This window comes from Lolium perenne, chromosome 3, assembly GCF_019359855.2.
Source record: "Lolium perenne isolate Kyuss_39 chromosome 3, Kyuss_2.0, whole genome shotgun sequence".
Lineage (NCBI taxonomy): Eukaryota > Viridiplantae > Streptophyta > Magnoliopsida > Poales > Poaceae > Lolium > Lolium perenne.
Genome location: NC_067246.2, coordinates 199,685,880 through 199,704,778, shown reverse-complemented (window position 1 = coordinate 199,704,778; position 18,899 = coordinate 199,685,880). Strand labels below are relative to the sequence as shown.

Here is an 18,899-nt window from a genome sequence, read left to right as displayed (position 1 = left end):
CCATGTGAGCATGAGAGCCACCTAGCATGTGTTTGGTAGTCTGGTTTTGTTGAGACATGCTGAGTTGGGAAGTTGTTTGGTAGGTTCGTATGTGTTGAGATTCACAGCAGGTCCATATTTTACACAAAAGCCCCAAAACAAAAAACGAAAAAAGCAATCGGGTCCTCAGATCCCGATTGAGATGAACGTGGCCCCGATTCCGGCCCAGAATCTCGGTGGCCGGAGCGGAGCTTGGTGCTCGGGGGCGGGACAGACAGTGGGTGCCGTGGCGGCGGAACTCGGTGGACGGGGGCGGAGCTTCATGCTCGGTTGTTGGGTCCAGCAGAGGAGGTACGCCAGGGCGCCGCCGGACGTGTGAGGGGAGCTAGGGGAGGAGGAGGCCGGAGGTGGAGCCGGAGCCGTAGACGACGAGGTAGGGCGGGCAGACGGTGCTGGCGGTGGCGTTGCAGGTGGCGGCGCCGGGCCTGCAGGGCGGGGCGGAGGCGGAGCAGGTGGAGAGGTGGGGCTTGGAGTGGATCCAGAGGCAGGCGGGGCTGCGGCAGGAGACGAGGAAGGCGGCGCCATGGCCACGAGGAAGGCGGCGGCGCGCTCGCAGGGCCCGTCAGCGGCGAGGGAGAGGCGGAAGCGTGCTCGCAGGGCCCGTCGGCGGCGAGGGAGAGGCGGAAGCGCGCGCAGGGAGAGAAAGTTGAGAGAGAGAGGCGCGGGGGGAAATGACGGGGGCGGGTGGGCAGCCGCGTCCCACGCGTGGCTCCGCGGGTCGCTCGGGCGGTTTTTTCGGATGCCCTCAGCCGAGCTCACTTGAGAAGCTCGATTTGAGCTTCCCAACCCGACCAGGCTGAGGGGCGTTTTTCGTGCGAGGTGGGCAGTGCCCAGTCGGACCGACCCGATCTAACAAACAGCAAAAACTGAGAAAAAGTGGGATGGGGTGAGAAAATCTGAGTCCACCCGGGCTGCCAAACACACCCTAACTTTCAGTGGTTTTCTCGCCCACCTCGTGGTAGGTCTGGGGGCATTTTACTTGGCGTCCGCATAGACACCATGACGGTTTTAGCTAATTCTGATGGCGAGTATCACATTAAGCTCGATATTTAGAATAAAGCTGATGGGTTCATGTGGAGTCTGGTTGCTGTGTATGGTGCTGCCCAAGACGCTTTTAAGGCTGATTTTTTACGTGAGTTGGTAAATCTTACTAAAGATAATCCATACCCGATTTTGATCGGTGGTGATTTTAATTTACTAAGATTTCCTCATGAAAAAAGTAAAGGCCTCTTTGATGGACATTGGCCTTTCTTATTCAACGCTGTCATTGATAGCCTTGATTTGAGAGAGGTGTTTATGTCAGTTCGACAGTTTACTTTGGCCAATAGCTTGCCTGAGCCCACATACGAAAAACTAGATCGCGTGTTGATGGATACTGAATGGGAGAACAAATACCCCATGGTGTCTGTCCGTGCACTAGAACGTATTGAAAAACTGTCTGACCATGCTCCTATCCTCCTAACTACCGGGAATCCTCGACCTGTTTGTAAGCGGCCTTTCAAATTTGAACTTGGCTGGTTGCAGAGAGATGGGTTAAGAAGGTTTGGGAAAGGCCTGTTGGTGGTGGTACTCCAATCTTGAGATGGAATAATAAGATGCGTGTAATGCGCAGACATCTCTCTGGTTGGGCTACCCATATGACAGGCATTCTTAAAAAAGAAAAGGCTCGCTTATCAACAGTTATTGATGAGCTCGAGGCTTTTGCTGAGGTCAGACCATTGTCTGCGCACGAGATTGAAATGAAGAATCAATCCAATGCACAGATGGTGAGTCTACTTCGCGAAGAGGAACTCAAATGGTACCAACGATCCAAGGCCCAATTCATCTTAGAAGGAGACTCTAATACGCGATATTTCCATGGTATAGCCAATGGGAGACATCGGAAAAAACGTATTCATTCTCTTATTCAGGATGAAAGGTTGATTGAAGGTCATGAGCAACTCAAATCGTACATTACTAATTATTATAAAGGCTTGTTTGGTCCTCCAGATGAAAGCGCTTTTTCTTTAGATGAGGACTTAACAGCCGACATACCCCAAGTTTCTATTGAGGAAAATGGATTATTTACTGCACCTTATTCAGAGGAGGAGGTGCAGAAAGCTATTTTCCAGATGGAATGCAACAAAGCACCGGGTCCTGATGGTTTTCCAGCGGAGTTTTACCAAACCTTCTGGGATACTATTAAAGGGGATCTTCTAGATTTGTTCAGTGCTTTGCATATTGGACAACTAGAATTATTTCGTCTAAATTTTGGTGAAGTAATCTTGTTACCAAAAGTTAATGAGGCAGAAAGGATCCAACAATATAGACCTATTTGTCTTTTAAACGTAAGTTTCAAGATTTTCACGAAAGTGGCCACCATTAGACTTAATACGGTTGCGGATCATGTAGTTCGGCCATCTCAAACAGCCTTCATGCAAGGAAGAAATATCCTAGATGGAGTGGCGGTTTTGCATGAGACGGTACATGAGATGCATACTAAGAAATTAAATGGTGTTATTTTAAAGTTAGATTTTGAAAAGGCTTATGACAAGGTCAAGTGGTCTTTCCTACAACAGACACTCAGGATGAAAGGTTTTTCTCCTGAATGGCGTGCTTTAATTAATGATTTTGTGTATGGAGGTAGTGTGGCAATTCGGGTTAATGATGACACCGGCCATTATTTCCAAACATGAAAAGGGTTACGCGAAGGGGATCCGCTATCACCGATGTTATTCAACATTGTGGCGGATATGCTGGCTATGCTTATAGAGCGGGCCAAGTCTGATGGTCAAATTGAAGGGGTGATTCCACATCTGGTTGATGGTGGCTTATCTATCCTTCAATATGCCGATGATACAATTCTGTTTATGGATCATGATCTCGAAAAAGCTCAAAACCTGAAATTAATTTTGGTTGCTTTTGAGCAGCTTTCGGGATTGAAAATCAATTTCCATAAAAGTGAATTGTTCTGTTTCGGTGATGCCCAAGATGATACAGCTCTCTATACAGAGTTGTTCGGTTGCGGGCAAGGCCAATTTCCCATTCGCTATTTGGGTATTCCGATTCATTATCGGAGACTCACGATCGCTGAATGGAAAATAGTAGAAGAAAGATTACAGAAGCGCCTGAGTAGTTGGAAAGGCAAGTTGCTATCCCTCGGAGGAAGATTGGTACTCATTAATTCGGTACTAACAAATATGGTACTGTATATGTTATCATTCTTCCTCATACCAAAAGGAGTTCTGCACAAACTCGATTATTATCGATCCAGAATCTTTTGGCAAGGGGATAGCGAGAAAAAGAAATATCGACTGGTTAAATGGAGTGTAGTTTGTAGTCCTAAAGATCAAGGCGGGCTTGGTGTTCATGACCTGGAAGTCAAGAATACAGCCCTGCTGGGTAAATGTCTTTTTAAGCTCCTTACCGAGGATGGGATTTGGCAAACCATACTCCGGAGAAAGTATATAGGCTCCAAGACGTTATCTCAGGTGGTTTGGAAACCTGGAGATTCACACTTCTGGGCTGGTCTAATGGCGTCAAAAAATGTCTTTTTTCGTCATGGTACTTTCCCAATTAAGAATGGAACACAGATACGTTTCTGGGAGGATGCATGGTTAGACAATGCCCCTTTAAGTGAACAGTATCCTGCATTGTATAGTATCGTTCGTTGCAGGGGAGATACCATTGCCGCAGTAATGGCTACCTCTCCTCCGAATGTGACGTTCCGACGTTTTTTGCTAGGACAAAGGCTAGCGGCATGGAACACTTTAATTCAGCGGTTGGGGGATGTTATCCTATCACCTGAACCAGATGAATTTAGGTGGAATCTACATGTAGATGGCTCTTTCTCAGTAAAATCCTTATACACCGCCATACTCCATTCTGATTTACCGGTTGATAATAATAAGAAAATTTGGAAGATGAAGATACCATTAAAAATAAAAATATTTGGATGGTACCTTCGTCGAGGAGTCATCCTCACCAAGGATAATCTTGTTAAGCGGAATTGGCAAGGAAGCTCTCGATGTGTTTTTTGTCATCATGATGAAACTATTAAACACCTCTTCTTCCAGTGCCAGTTCGCGAGATCTATTTGGTCTGTCATCCAAGTAGCATCTACCTTGTATCCCCCCACTAGTGTGGCTAATGTCTTCGGTAACTGGCTTCATGGTATAGATTCAAGGTTTAAGTTGCTTCTTAGGGTGAGGGCGCTGGCAGTTATCTGGGCGCTTTGGCTGAGTAGAAATGACAAGATTTTTAATGACATTAACTCCTCTTTGTTGCAGGTCATCTACAGATGTACAGGGATTCTTCGTTCGTGGTTACCTCTTCAGCGTATGGAGAACCGGGACCTGTTTACGGAGGTCTGTACACGATTGGAGGCTACGGCGAGGGATACTTTTTCCCTACATGGGTGGCAGCATAGTCTACGGATTGAAGCCCCATCCACACCTTAGGCGTTATATGATTCATCGTTCCGATATGTATTTCGCCTAGTTTTTTAGTTTGCCATCTTTTTTTGGACTTGAGACTCAATAACGGCTGTGTGCATCCTGGTTATGCAGAGGCTGGATGTAATTGCTTCTAAAAGTAATAAAGCATCCTTTATCGAAAAAAATCTACGACTTAGCTAGATAGGTACATATCTAGGTCTTGTCGATACGCAACTCCTACGCCGGTTCCTTATTGATAGGAGGATATTTACCGTGACATGCATCCCGGCGACTTGCCACTGGCCTCAGGACACTGCTCATGTGTATAATCGGAGACCACACGAACAAATATTCGGATGAATTATTGACGACTGTTCCGGGCTCCCTTCCGCACTAAGGTGGATTAGATCCATTTGTAATCTATCTAACTAGATGTTGTCTAATTTCGAAATTCCTTTCGTTTGCTTAACCACTATTTATTCACCTATTGCTAATACAGATAGAAAAGAAAGAAAAAGTTCAGCTCCACATAGCCACAACCACAATAATCGAGCCTTACAAGTTCTACAAAAGATATACACACTTACCTAATGACATGAGAACACAAGGAAATTGAGAAACAAAGACCGAAAATCGACTGAACGTCAGTGCATGTCTGTCACTTAGCCTGTTTTGTTAATTTTGCCTGTCACAAAGACTGTATAATGCTTTCAGTTTACAGTCTAGTTGTAATATATTGGGTATGTTGGGACGTTACTCATAAATTTTCGCAGGGGATGGCTGGTGTGTGCTAAGCTATTCCTATGTCAAAATGATGTTATTTCTTGCTAGAAATATCATTAGTCGTCATCCCAATCAGGATATACTTATGTCTTGCATTTAGATGCAGTCTTGGACATTCTTGCGCAGACTGGAGTTCAAGGAAAACAATATTGAATTGGATAGAAACAAGCAAGACTTTTTTTTCCCGAAAATAGCATTGAACATCCGGTATCTGGATCGGTCACTGCCGCTACCTGAAGGAAGCCTTGGTGATATAGCTCTCTACAACTTGGAGAAATATTTTCTTTTAGATCCACCTGGAAAAAAATTGACGATGGTAGTTGTACTTAATTTGTATTTATAATGATAATGATGATTCAGATGTTTGTCTTCAGTCTATTTTATCGAACTATGTAATACATGAAACCCTGTTGCATGTGTGAATGCTCTGGTTTAAGAGGCGGTGAGATAAGATATAATATCTCTTTTTTCGATCATTTTGACGACTAGACAAGTTTTCAAGTGCTCCAAAATAAATAGTACTCCCTCTGTTCCTTTTTAATTGACTCGGATTTAGTACAAACTTATACTAAATCCGAGTCAATTAAAAAAGAACGGAGGGAGTACATTATGTAATGCAGATATGATACGGTGTGACACTGTGGTACTGGTTTACTGGCTATGTTTGCTGCTGGTCGGGAAGAATGAACTATATTATTTTTTACATCGAACGGCCAGTTGAAATATTCTACAATTGCAAGTTGCAAAACATTAGATTCTATCACCAGAAAGAGGCTCTCCTGAATTGGAATCCATATCTTGTTTTTGCAGAGAACAATATCACATTGCAGGTCCCATGCATGATTCCGAGTCGGTATTTGGAATATTTCCCCCCTTCTCCAACCTTTCAACTTATTATTCTGAACTGTGCACTGATCTTGAATTTAATCTACCCCATGTACGTTTCCTTTTTAGACAACTCAAAAGCAAGCGGAGAAAAAGTAACTAGTTTCTACTTTAACCTAGATCGACTCATGACACACGTATTTCCGTACTAATTTTTCCGTAAGTTTAAAGTTTGAGTACCGCTAGATCGACTCAATTGTGAATTATGCGGACATTGATTTCATAATCAAACAGTAGCCTTTTGGAGTAGAATTGTTTTTCGTCAAACATTTTTTTATAATTTCTCGTGGCTAAGTCCTCAAACAGATGCCGAGAGAAGATAACCAGAAAGAGATTTCCCTTCTTGTATCCTACAAAAACTAAGAAGGGTCTTCAACATGGAAAATTCTACAATCATATTTGGTAAACATGACGTATAGGTCTAGATGACAGCATTTGGCATTTGTGGAAGGTACATAGTCCATGGTACGATTCCGACTTTTCCCGTTCCAACATCTTGGTCGGTATAAATTGTTCTAGTTTATCTTTCATAATGTACAGTTAGAGAAGTGGTGAAGAGCATTCAACTTTTTTTTTCAAAAAGGAGGCATGATCTCTAGCCTCTGCATCGATTGATGGACACTTCCAGCTCACAGAATATCCCAAGATCGTACCGTGAAAGATGAACAGAGGAAGTAGTGTTCTAAAAAAGAGAGCGGTAAGACTGCTTCCGAAAGGGTGAGGTACGGACCGGCGTCCGCGGGGAGTGATTCAAATTTTGAATCCTCCTCGCCGGAGCGCCCGGCGGTGAGGCCGGCGGCGAGCCCGGCAAGTAGGATGGTCGCGACAAGGAGGCGGGCGACCGCGGCGGTGGCAACGGAGGCACCGGTGGGGGAAGCTCCTAGCAGGGCTGTCGCGTCGCCGGAGCAGCCCCTGGGGAAGGGTCCGGTTTGGGATCTGGCGATTCCGAAGGCGTCTCGCGGGCGTCCGCGGTGGAGGCTACTGAGGCACAGGATGGGGAAGTCCGCTGTGGTGCAGAAGTGCGGCCGGTGCCGCCCCTAGGGAAGGGGCCGCGCCAGGAAAGGGTGCGGGACATTGGTGTGCTTGACGCCGGCAATTTTGAGTCGGAGGATAGCGACGATTGGGAAACGGTGTCGGCTTCCTCGAGCGGAATGGGCGAGGTGGTTTGCCAGGCGCGGCGGCCATCCTCGTCGGTAACCCTGGGAGGGTTTATCGCTCGGGCGGAGGAGCTGGGGGGCTCCCTTCGCCACCGTCGGCGTGCGGTTATTGCCCCCGGGGAAAAAGGTGCGGGCTTCAGTCGCGTCGTGCCTCGTTTCACTCGCCTGGGCGACGCGGGCTGGCAGGCTGCTAGCTCTACAAGGCAGAAGCGCGCTGGGAGTGCTCCGTCGGGGTGGGGGTGCTCGTCTTCCTCGACGCCGGTGGTTCAGACAGCGGCGCCGCAGGTCGCGCGGGAGGCGGCCGCTGGGGAAGACGGCAGTAACCCTAGGGAGACCCCGGGGAGGGGCGGCCTGGGCCTGGGGTGGGCCGCGTCGCCTGCTCTTGGGCCCCTGGTGAGTTTTTCGTCGGGTCTGGAGGGCCCACCGCTTTGTCCAGATCCGGCTAGGGAGGGGACTCTTATCACTCCCGGGCCTGGCCCATGTAAGCGCTGGAGGTTTAGGTGGCTTTGGATGCCAGCCGGGTGCTCATCCCCATCCTTAGGGTTCCCAGCTCGTCACAGTGAGGTGAGACAGCGGCTGTGTGATCCCTCCGCGCCGCCACACAGGCTCCTCCGTCCAGTCCAAACCCCACCACCGCTCGACCGCTCCTTTGCGGAGGTGCTCTTGGCCGGTGGGGATGATGGGCGGAAGCACCGCTTCGTTGCGGGAGGGCGTAGGGACGGGGGCTACGGTGGCCGCTGGCAGGAGGGTGGCGACCGCCGGGAGGGTGCGGGCGCCTCCAACTGGCCGTCGAGGGGAAAGGGCTTCCACCTCCAGAAGATGGGCCATGCCATTACAGGTGGTGGGTTCTACAACATCGATGTCGAGCCGCTCAAGGGCGGTAAGCGGGCGGGGGAAGTGTTTGCTGCTGTCATCAAGTTCCTGTCTGCACCGCTCTCGGAGGAACAACTCGCTACTGAGCTAAAGCACCTGGTTGATGACATGTGGGATTGGCAGGTGCGGAGGCTGTCGGAGTCAGAGTTCTCCGTCATCTTCCCCACACGTCAGACTTTTCGCTTGAGCACGGGGAGTGGCAAGATATACTTACCACTCAACAAGAAAGATACGGAGATTAGGGAGGCTTTCAACGCTCCAAAGCCATACCTTGTTCTACCGTCGACTTGGGTCCGTCTTACCGGTGTCCCAGAGGACCTGATGGAACGGGAGAGACTTATGGTGGCCTTTGGGATGGTGGGCAGGGCAATTGACGTTGACGATCTATCTATCTTGAAGAGAGAGACTGAGCCGATTCGGATACGGTTCCAGTGCCGGTACCCTGAGCGCATCAAGGGCTCGGTTCAAGTCTTTGTCAATGGTGAAGGCTTCACTATTGGGGTGCAGGTGGAACGTGGCCCGAGGGATGGGATTGGGGGAGGGGCAGGGGACCCACCACCGTCACCGGCCCACGATGACAGGGACGAGAAGGACTCGGAATTTGTGTGCTCAGATGGTGAGCGGAACAAGTATGGAAGGAAGGAAAAGAAGAAGGACAAATACCAGAGGTCTGACCTGGGGCTCGGGGCCGGGGCGGTGGAGGGGGCCGGTGCATCCGGGGCCAAGACGGTTGGGGCCGAGTTGCTGGGCTCGTGGAGTGCCCCGGCCCGTGGTCAGTGGCATGGAGGGTCCGTGGCTTGGGGCTTCAACCAATACGGCTCCAATGTCGGAGTGGACATGGGGCCCCTCCCGATGATGCTTGACAAGGCCGAACAGGGCAAGATGAAGGAGTTGGAGCTGCTCGCACTCAATGCAGGGGCGATGGTGCCGGAGCTGAGGGCGGGAGCGCCGTCGGGGTCTGCGGACTCTATCTCGCAGGTCACCGACCCTCTACCCTCATGGGTGGCTGACAGCTAGGTCGTGGACTTGCCGCCGGCGTTGCTCGCCAATTCTGGCGTGCAGGAGGGGCAGTCGAGCGAGCTTGGGCTTATGGAGGACGAGTCTATCTCGATGGACAACACCGTGGAGCAGCCAAGGGGGACCTGCAGAAGGCGCTGAAGGAGACAACTCCGGTGGCTCAGGGCCGCCGCACAAAGACCATCGAGTATGCCAGGAGGAAGAAGAAGGCAGCGTCTATGATGCCAACCCGCAAGAGCGCAAGGTTGACCGGTGTGCAGGCAAGCACACCGATGCTGGAGAGGGCCATGAGGCGGGCGGACGAGAAGGACATGGACGGCGTCTACACCAGGAACGATGAGCAAGAGCTGGAGGGCACGGGTCAGTCGAAGGGGCTGGGACATGCTGGACGTGCCGCTGGACGAGGGTAGTAGCTTGCTCGCAAGGATGAGGTCTTGATGGGGCTGGACGTGGCGCTGGTGTGGATGACACTGTTATCGGTCTTGCGTTGTATCTGTGTTGTAGGTACCAGTCTTGGGGTAGTAGGTTTCAGTCTTGCAGTTGGCTGAGTGTTGTGTGGCGTATGGGTGTCAGGTCTCAGACTCGGATGTATGGTTATCTGCCATTGTGGCTTTATTAATTTAAAGCTGGGCTTAGGCCTTATGTTAAAATTGCTTTATTTAAAAGTTGAAGTTTTACAAAAAAAAATACATCATGGATCACATAGGGTTGATACATGTATCAACCATCTAAAAGTTGAAGAGCATTCAACTGAGGCAAATGTTTCGTCAAACAACAAACATCATCAGACGAATGGCGATACCAAATATATATGTATATGGATTGTTTATGTATTAGACGGATAGTACAGAGATAGATTGATGTAAGTACAGTACAAATTAGTAATTCCTGCTTATCTACATGCACGCACGATCGGATGTCGATCGATGCATGCTCCTGTTCACTTGCTTGTGGGCAGAAACGCGCATGATGGCGGATAGGCCGACTTGCATAGCGCGCTGCTTCATAGTCATTCATGTATGCCGCCTATATCTTCAGGTGCTTTAGCCTGACAGTAGAGCAAAAGCTTCCATATTAGCAGACAGCAGGCAGACAGCTAATTCTATATAAACTCCATAAATCTACCGCTTAGTAAGCCATGCGCGATAAAATCAGAATCAATTTGGGAGTGCTCTTGGAGAGGGGTTGCCTTTCCTCAGTACGACGTACCTGTCGGCCTCGAACCCGCCCATGGCACCATCGGGGCACCTGTATGCCGGGAAGGGCACCCTGCCGGCCTCGATGCGTTTGACGTCCTCGACGAGCAGCTCGTAGTAGCGCCTGGCCTCGTCGGCAGATTTGCCACCCACGGCGCGCGCAATGTTGTGCCACCGGTCCGGCGTCTCCTTGTCGTACACTGCCAGTGCCTGCTCGAACTGCTTGTTCTGCTTCGCCGTCCACTGCGGCCTCGACGAGTTCATCGACATCGAAGCCATCCAAATACTATGATCTCTATTTGAATTTGAAAGGCCTGTTCGATCGATCTCCTCAGTTCACTAACTGAAGTTCCTAGTAATCGATTGATGGGTTAGTTATAGCTATGTGTGCTAGGCTTGTGATTGTGATTAGAAGAGTGTGGGGAGGGCTGGTACTTATAGGATGCCCGTAGGTGATGGAAGTGGAACAAAGGCTAGCTGCAGGTTATCTTGTGGGCTCAAAGACGGAGACATGGAGAATAAGGCATAAGTGAGCCAAAGCGTGGAGAGCCACAATGCTGCGAGTGTGCTGAAAGAACAGATACCGCTTCCGAGGGAAGTGGAGATCTCTCGACTTTTTATCTCTTCTCCTCCGGCTCCATCTACGACTACATAGCTAGGTCTTGTCGATACGCAACTCCTACGCCGGTTCCTTGTTGACATGCATCCCAGCGACTTGCCACTGGCCTCAGGACACTGCTCATGTGTACAATCGGAGACCACACGAGCAGATATTCTGACGAATTATTGACCACTGTTCCTTGCTCCCTTCCGCTCTAAGGTGGATTAGATCGATTTGTAATCTATCTAACTAGATGTTGTCTAATTTTCTTTCGTTTGGTTAACCATTATTTATTCACCTATTGCTAATACAGATAGAAAAGAAAGAAAAAGTTCAGCTCAACACAGGGCCTTACAAGTTCTACAAAAAGATATACACTTACCTAATGACATGAGAACACAAGGAAATGGAGAAACAAAGACTGAAAATCTAATGAACGTCAGCGTATATAGCCTGTCACTTGGCCTGTATTCTTGATTTAGCCTGTCACAAAGACTGTATATATAATGCTTCCAGCTTACAGTCTAGCTTTAATATATTGGGTACGTTGGGACGGTACACATAAATTTTCGCAGGGGATGGCGGGTGTGTGCTAGGCTATTGCTATGTCAAGATGATGTTATTTCTTGCTAGAAATATCATTAGTCGTCATCCGAATCAGGATATATTTATGTCTTGCAGTTCGATGCATTCTTGTATTGCGGAGTCTGGAGTTCAAGGAAAGGAAATGTTGAATTCGATAGAAACAAGCAAGGCCTTTTTTTTCAAAAATAGAATTGAACATCCGGTATCTGGATCGATCATTGCACGCAACCTGAAGGAAGCCATGGTGATGTAGCTCTCTACTACTTGGCAAAATATTTTTCTTTTAGATCCACCAGGAGAACACTTGAAAATGATAGTTGTACTTAATTTGTATTTACAATGATGATTCAGATGTTTGTCTTCACATTTTTTTTTTCAAAATATGTAATACATGAAACCCTGTTGTATGTGTGAATCCTCTGGTTTCAGAGGCGATGAGATGTGATATGATTTCTCTTTTTGATCCTTTTGACTACTACACAAGTTTTCAAGTGCTCCACAATAAGTAACACATTATGTGATGAAGATATGATACAGGTGTGCCACGGTGGTACTGGTTTACTAGCTATGTTTGCTGCTTGTCGGGGAGGAATGGACTATATTATTTTTTACATCGAACGGTCACTTGAAATATTCTACAATTGCAAGTTGCAAAATTTAGATTCTTTCACCAGAAAGAGGTTCCCCCGTATTAGAATCCATATCTTGTTTTTGCAGAGAACAATATCATATTGCAGGTCCCTTGCATGATTCCGAGTTGGTATTTGGAATATTTTCCCCCTTTTCCAACCTTTCAGCTCATTATTCTGAACTGTGCACTGATCATGAATCTAATCTACCCCATGTACGTTCCCTTTTTGACTATTCAAAAGCAAGCAGAGAAAAAGTAACAAGTTCCTACTCCAACTTGTACATGACACAAGTATTGCCATACTAATTTTATCATTAATTTAAAGTTTGAGTACCGCTAGATCAACTCAATTGTGAATTTTGCGGACATTGATTTCACCATCTCAAGGTAGCCTTTGGAGTTGAACTTTTTTCCTCATACATTTTTTTATAATTTCTTATAAGCCTAGGTAATATATTCATTTTACCATTTCCAGGGAAATTTCCTCATGTATTAAATTTTGAAACAACCTTGAAGCATTACATAAACTAGAGGATTCCCCATGCTTTGCAACAGAAATATATTGTCTAAAAAAGGACTATGCAGTGGTAAAAATAGAGGCATATGTGCGGAAAAGTGATGACTGCAATAACCACATATTTTTGATAGAATGATCTTTTGGCTGGCTTGTTATGCCAAGAACATGATATCTTGACGGTGACCGATATCTCCTGCTTGTGTTGCTTGAAAATGGGCCTTAAACAAGGCAATATCAGCAACAGAGTGATGGGCCACTTCAGCAATATAGGCCACATGTTGTGCAATTTTCATGAGAAGGCCGGGCCGCGGCCTAGGATGGTCCCACTGACGAATGGTTTCCTATGATATATGATCCTATGAATCAAATGAGTTTGAAGGGAAAAAAATCATAGGATTCCAATATTACACAAATCCTTTAAAAATCATGTAAACAAATGAGCCCTAAAAGTTTCCAAGGAATTTCTATCCAACTCAACCCTACCAAGCTAACAGGGCTTACATCCAAACATTTTTGGGCATCAACTATCGAGGGACACAAGGAGTAGTGTTTTTGTTTGATTTACTCTCTTTTTTCAATGCAATGCTAGACACCAACAAAGAGAAATGCAAGATTTTTTTTCAGTCGAGCAATGTCAGAGGGGTGTGTTCCACTAGCCTAGGGGATCAACGACATTGGCTATGCGGTATATGGTATTTTCTCATGGCGAGAGCGCCATGTTACTTTCAGACGTGGTGTATGGTTAAATATGTAACATTTTTGAATTTTCCGTATCTATTTTGTCACTCCACAGCAGCTTACGGGCAATTAGAAAGTATACGTATTGATTCTCTCGTGGTATGTATGTTGACAGGTTGGGTTGGGGAGGAGCCCCAGCCGGTCTTCCACGCCCCCTTCGCCTAGGGGGGCAGCAGCGTCGCGGTCGGGATCGGTACAGGGGGCTTCTACACCATCTACCCTGCATCGACTTCGTCTTCACCAGCTTCAGGGTCGCCGTCTCCACCTTCCTCGGTGCCGGGCTCGGTACCATCTTCACCACTTTTGAGTCCTTCTCCACCAGCTGCCGCCGTACAACAGTTTCGTCCCACTAGTCCTCACTAGTAGAGAAAGCCTTATAGGTGATAACTTAGTTTTGTGGCGCACAGCAAAAAAATGCGTCACAAAAAGTTATTTTGTGGCGCACCTGGTACGATGCGCCACAACAATAGCTTAATTTTGTGGCGCACCAAGGATCCATACGCCACAGAAACTAGGTAGGGCCCACACCCTGCCACCTCCAATCATTGGTTTCACTATTTTTATGGCACACTGCGCTTGGTGCGCCACAGAAATAAGTTATTCTGTGGTGCACTTGCTCTGCTGCGCCACAAAAATAAGTTATGATGTGGCGCACTGGCTCCGGTGCGCCATAGAAATAATGTATTCTGTGGCGCACTATGTCCTGTGCGCCACAGAATTAGCGAACCCGATATACAAAAATAAAGCCAACTTCCCACCTACCACACTACCCAAGCCATTCTTCTTCCTCCATCTAGCTCATCCCCCTTCTCTCTCATACCATTTTGGCCATACTTTTCACTTGCTTGGGTACTTATTGCACATAATTGGTGTTGAGGAGAAGGCTCTCCATACTCTCTCCTCCTCTCCAACTCATCGAACGCGGTCTCGTCTCAGTATCGAATCTACAAGGTGAGTAGTTAGAGGAGACATACATATGCTTGGAGGAGACATGCATATGTTTGTAGATCTTGTGTGGCCGTCGTGTGTATGGATGCTTATTGCAGGTGAAGCGCTTGTGTGTGCCGGTGTGGTGCATGAATGTGTGCCGAAATGTTGATTCATTTCCTTTTCGGCAAATTTTTGCACTACCCATATGTCCTACCTTGAGGAGAGGTCATGCCGAATTTTTCTGCTCCATGTATACCTTGAGGAGAGGTACGACCCATGCATGTGTGTGCATTTGTTGCGGTTCTAATTTCCTGTTCTATGTATACCATTGGCAGGCAAGCATGGTCCTCTCGATGAGTTCCGCTCGAATCTCTAGATACAAGATAAACGCGAAGGAGGACATGATTCGGAACAATCGACGCCAGATAAGATGTCCGTGTCGATCATGCAAACTCGAGCGATGGATCAACCCTGATTCCGGACAAGTGGAGGAGCACCTGCTGAGGCGCGGTTTCATGCAAGACAACATGGCGCAGCCGGCCCCATCAAATGGTGCGCATGAAGACCATGACGAGCGAGAGGACGAAAACTATCATCATGAAGAAGAAGTCGGCGGAGAAGATCATCATTAAGAAGAAGATGCCGGCGGAGAAGATCATCATGATGAAGAAGAAGATTCCGGCGCGACCCCACTAATTTCGGCCTTGCGGGACTCTCATGTTCAAGATCTGCTCCTCCAGGAGACGAGCAACGACAGAGCTGCAACCAGAGAGAGAGCCAAGCTATCGCAAATGGAGAAAGACGGGATGACTCCGATCTTTCCTGGGTGTCGTCCGCAGGATACGCGCTTGCATGTAACGCTTGATTATCTGCAGATGAAGACGCAGAACAAGTGGACCGACTCCAGCTTCAGCAAGAACTTGAAATTCTGGCACGATCGTCTCCCGGAGGGGAACACATTGCCAAGTAGTACCGAGGAGGCCAAGAAAGTCGTGTGCCCTCTTGACCTACCGCACGAAAAATACCACGCCTGCATCAATGATTGCGTGATTTATCGGGGCGAGTACAAGGACAGAACCACATGTCCAGTGTGCGGCTGATAACCCACAAGTATAGGGGATCGCAACAGTCTTCGAGGGAAGTAAAACCCAAATTTATTGATTCAACACAAGGGGAGGTAAAGAATACTTATATGCCTTAACAACTGAGTTGTCAATTCAGCTGCACCTGGAAAAGCACTAGTAACAGGGGTGATGTAAAAGCAGCAGTAATATGAGAGCAATAGTAACAGTAACACAGCAACAGTAGGAGTAACACAGAGGCAATGGCACCAGAAAATAGTTGATACTACTTCCAATGTCATATAGGAACGAGTATATGATGATGAGAGATGGACCGGGGTTCCCAGCTATCTACACTAGTGGTAACTCTCCAATAACAAGTGATAAGTGTTGGGTGAACAAATTACAGTTGGGCAATTGATATGATTGAAATAGCATTAAGATAGAACATCAAGATTATTAATCATGTAGGCATGTTTTCCATATATAGTCATACGTGCTCGCAAAGAGAAACTTGCATAACATCTTTTGTCCTACCAGCTGGTGGCAGCCGGGCCTCAAGGGAATCTACTGGCAATTAAGGTACTCCTTTTAATAGAGCACCGGAGCAAAGCATTAACACTTGGTGAAAACATGTGATCCTCATATCACAACCTTCCCCTCCAGTTGTCCCAATTTCTGTCACTTTGGGGCCTCGGGTTCCGGACAGCAATATGTGCAAACAACTTGTAGATACAATCTAAGCAATAAGTATAGAACTTAAATCTAAGATCATGCCACTCGTGCACTAGTGACAAGAATTAGACAGCAACAATAACTTCACAAACTTTATAGATAGACTAATCATAATGTAACAATCCATCGGATCCCAACAAACACAACACCGATTACATCAGATGGATCTCAATCATGTAAGGCAACTCATGAGATCTGTATTGAAGTACATGGGATAGAGAGTACCAACTAGCTACTGCTAGAACCCGTAGTCCATGGGGGAACTACTCACGGAGCATGATGGAGGCGGTGGCGTCGATGGAGATGGCTTCCGGGGGCACTTCCCCGTCCCGGCGGCGTGCCGGAACAGAGATTCTGTCCCCCGAAACGGAGTTTCGCGATGGCGGCGGCGCCCCTGGAGTCTTTCTGGAGTTTCGTCAATTGGTATCGAGTTTTTAGGTCGCGAGGGACTTTATAGGCGAAGAGGCAGAGTCGGAGGGGCCACGGGGCCCCCTCCCCATAGGCTGGCGCGGCCAGGGGGCCACCCGCGCCGCCATATGGTGTGGGTCCCCTGCTGCCCACCTCCGACTCTCCTTCGGTGTTCTGGAACCTTCCGGGGAAAATAAGATATTTGGCCTTTGTTTCGTCGAATTCCGAGAATATTGCCCGAACAGCCTTTCTGGAACCAAAAACAGCAGAAAACAGGAACTGGCACTGTGGCATCTTGTTAATACGTTAGTTCCGGAAAATGCATAAAATCATTATAAAGTGTGAGCAAAACATGTAGGTATTGTCATAAAACTAGCATGGAACATCAGAAATTATAGATACGTTGGAGACGTATCAAGCATCCCCAAGCTTAGTTCCTACTCGCCCTCGAGTAGGTAAACGATAAAAAGAATAATTTTTGTGGTGACATGCTACTTACATAATCTTGATCATACTATTGTAAAGCATATGAAATGAATGAAGTGACTCAAGGCAATGATCTATAGTTTGCTTAACAAATAGATAACATATAGCAAAACTTTTCATGAATAGTACTTTCAAGACAAGCATAAAAAATCTTGCATAAGAGTTAACCCAGAAAGCAATAGATTCAAATTAAAGGCATTGAAGCAACACAAAGGAAGATACAAGTTTTAGCAGTTGCTTTCAACTTTCAACATACATATCTCATGGATAATTGTCAACACAAAGTAATATGATGAATGCAAATAAGCAAGTATGTAAGAATCAATGCACAGTTGACACAAGTGTTTGCTTCTAAGATAGAAGGAAGTAGGTAAACTGACTCAACATAAAGTAAAAGAAAGGCCCTTCGCAGAGGGAAGCAGGGATTAAATCATGTGCTAGAGCTTTTCAAGTTTTGAAATCATATAGAGAGCATAAAAGTAAAGTTTTGAGAGGTGTTTGTTGTTGTCAACGAATGGTAGTGGGCACTCTAACCCCCTCATCAAACAGACTTTCAAAGAGCGGCTCCCATGAAGGACGTTATCTCTACCAGCAAGGTAGATCATCCCTCTTCTCTTTTGTTTACACATGTACTTTAGTTTTATTTATGGATGACACTCCTCCCAACCTTTTGCTTACACAAGCCATGGCTAACCGAATCCTCGGGTGCCTTCCAACATTCACATACCATGAAGGAGTGTCTATTTGCAAAATTAAGTTGCTTACTGATGAATCAGGGCAAAACATGTGAAGAGATTTATTAATGAAAGTTAATTAATTGGGGCTGGGAACCCCGTTGCCAGCTCTTTTTGCAAAGTTATTGGATAAGCGGATGAAGCCACTAGTCCATTGGTGAGAGTCTGCCCAACAAGATTGAAAGTTAAAACACAACATACTTCCTCATGAGCTATAAAATATTGACACAAATAAGAGATAATAACTTTTGAATTGTTTAAAGGTAGCACATGAAGTATTTACTTGGAATGGCAGAGAAATACCACATAGTAGGTAATTATGGTGGACACAAATGGCATAGGTTTTGGCTCAAGGTTTTGGATGCACGAGAAGCATTCCCTCTCAGTACAAGGCTTTGGCTAGCAAGGTTGTTTGAAGCAAACACAAGTATGAACCGGTACAGCAAAACTTACATAAGAACATATTGCAAGCATTATAAGACTCTACATTATCTTCCTTGTTGCTCAAACACTTTTACCAGAAAATATCTAGACCTTTGAGAGACCAATCATGCAAACCAATTTCAATAAGCTCTACGGTAGTTCTCCACTAATAGGTTTAAACTACATGATGCAAGAGCTTAAACTTGATCTACTTGAGAGCTCAAAACAATTTCCAAGTATCAAATTATTCAAGACAATATGAGGCATTTTCTCTTTCCAACCAAATAACAATAAGTGTTGTAGCTTCCAACTTTTGTCATGAACATTAAAAGTAAAACGAAGAACACCAGTGTTCATATGAAAAAGCGGAGCGTGTATCTCTCCAACACAAGGATTGCTAGGATCCGAATTTATTCAAACACAAACAAAAAAATAAAAACGCACAGACGCTCCAAGTAAAGCACATAAGATGTGACCGAATAAAAATATAGTTTCACTAGAGGTGACCTGATAAGTTGTCGATGAAGAAGGGGATGCCTTGGGAATCCCCAAGCTTAGACGCTTGAGTCTTCTTGAAATATGCAGGGATGAACCACGGGGGCATCCCCAAGCTTAGACTTTTCACTCTTCTTGATCATATATCATCCTCCTCTCTTGACCCTTGAAAACTTCCTTCACACCAAAC

General features: G+C 46.5%; 1 protein-coding gene across 1 annotated transcript; it reads right to left on the bottom strand.

Moving 5' to 3' along the window:
- Positions 1–9,966: 9,966 nt before the first annotated feature.
- LOC127343062 (protein RADIALIS-like 3) lies at positions 9,967–10,780 on the bottom strand. The gene is made up of 2 exons (XM_051369137.2): positions 10,379–10,780; positions 9,967–10,217 (listed from the first exon to the last, which is right to left on the bottom strand). The coding sequence occupies exons 1-2, from the start codon at positions 10,642–10,644 to the stop codon at positions 10,196–10,198; spliced, it is 288 nt and encodes a 95-aa protein (XP_051225097.1). The 5' UTR covers positions 10,645–10,780; the 3' UTR covers positions 9,967–10,195.
- Between the last annotated feature and the right edge of the window lie 8,119 nt (positions 10,781–18,899).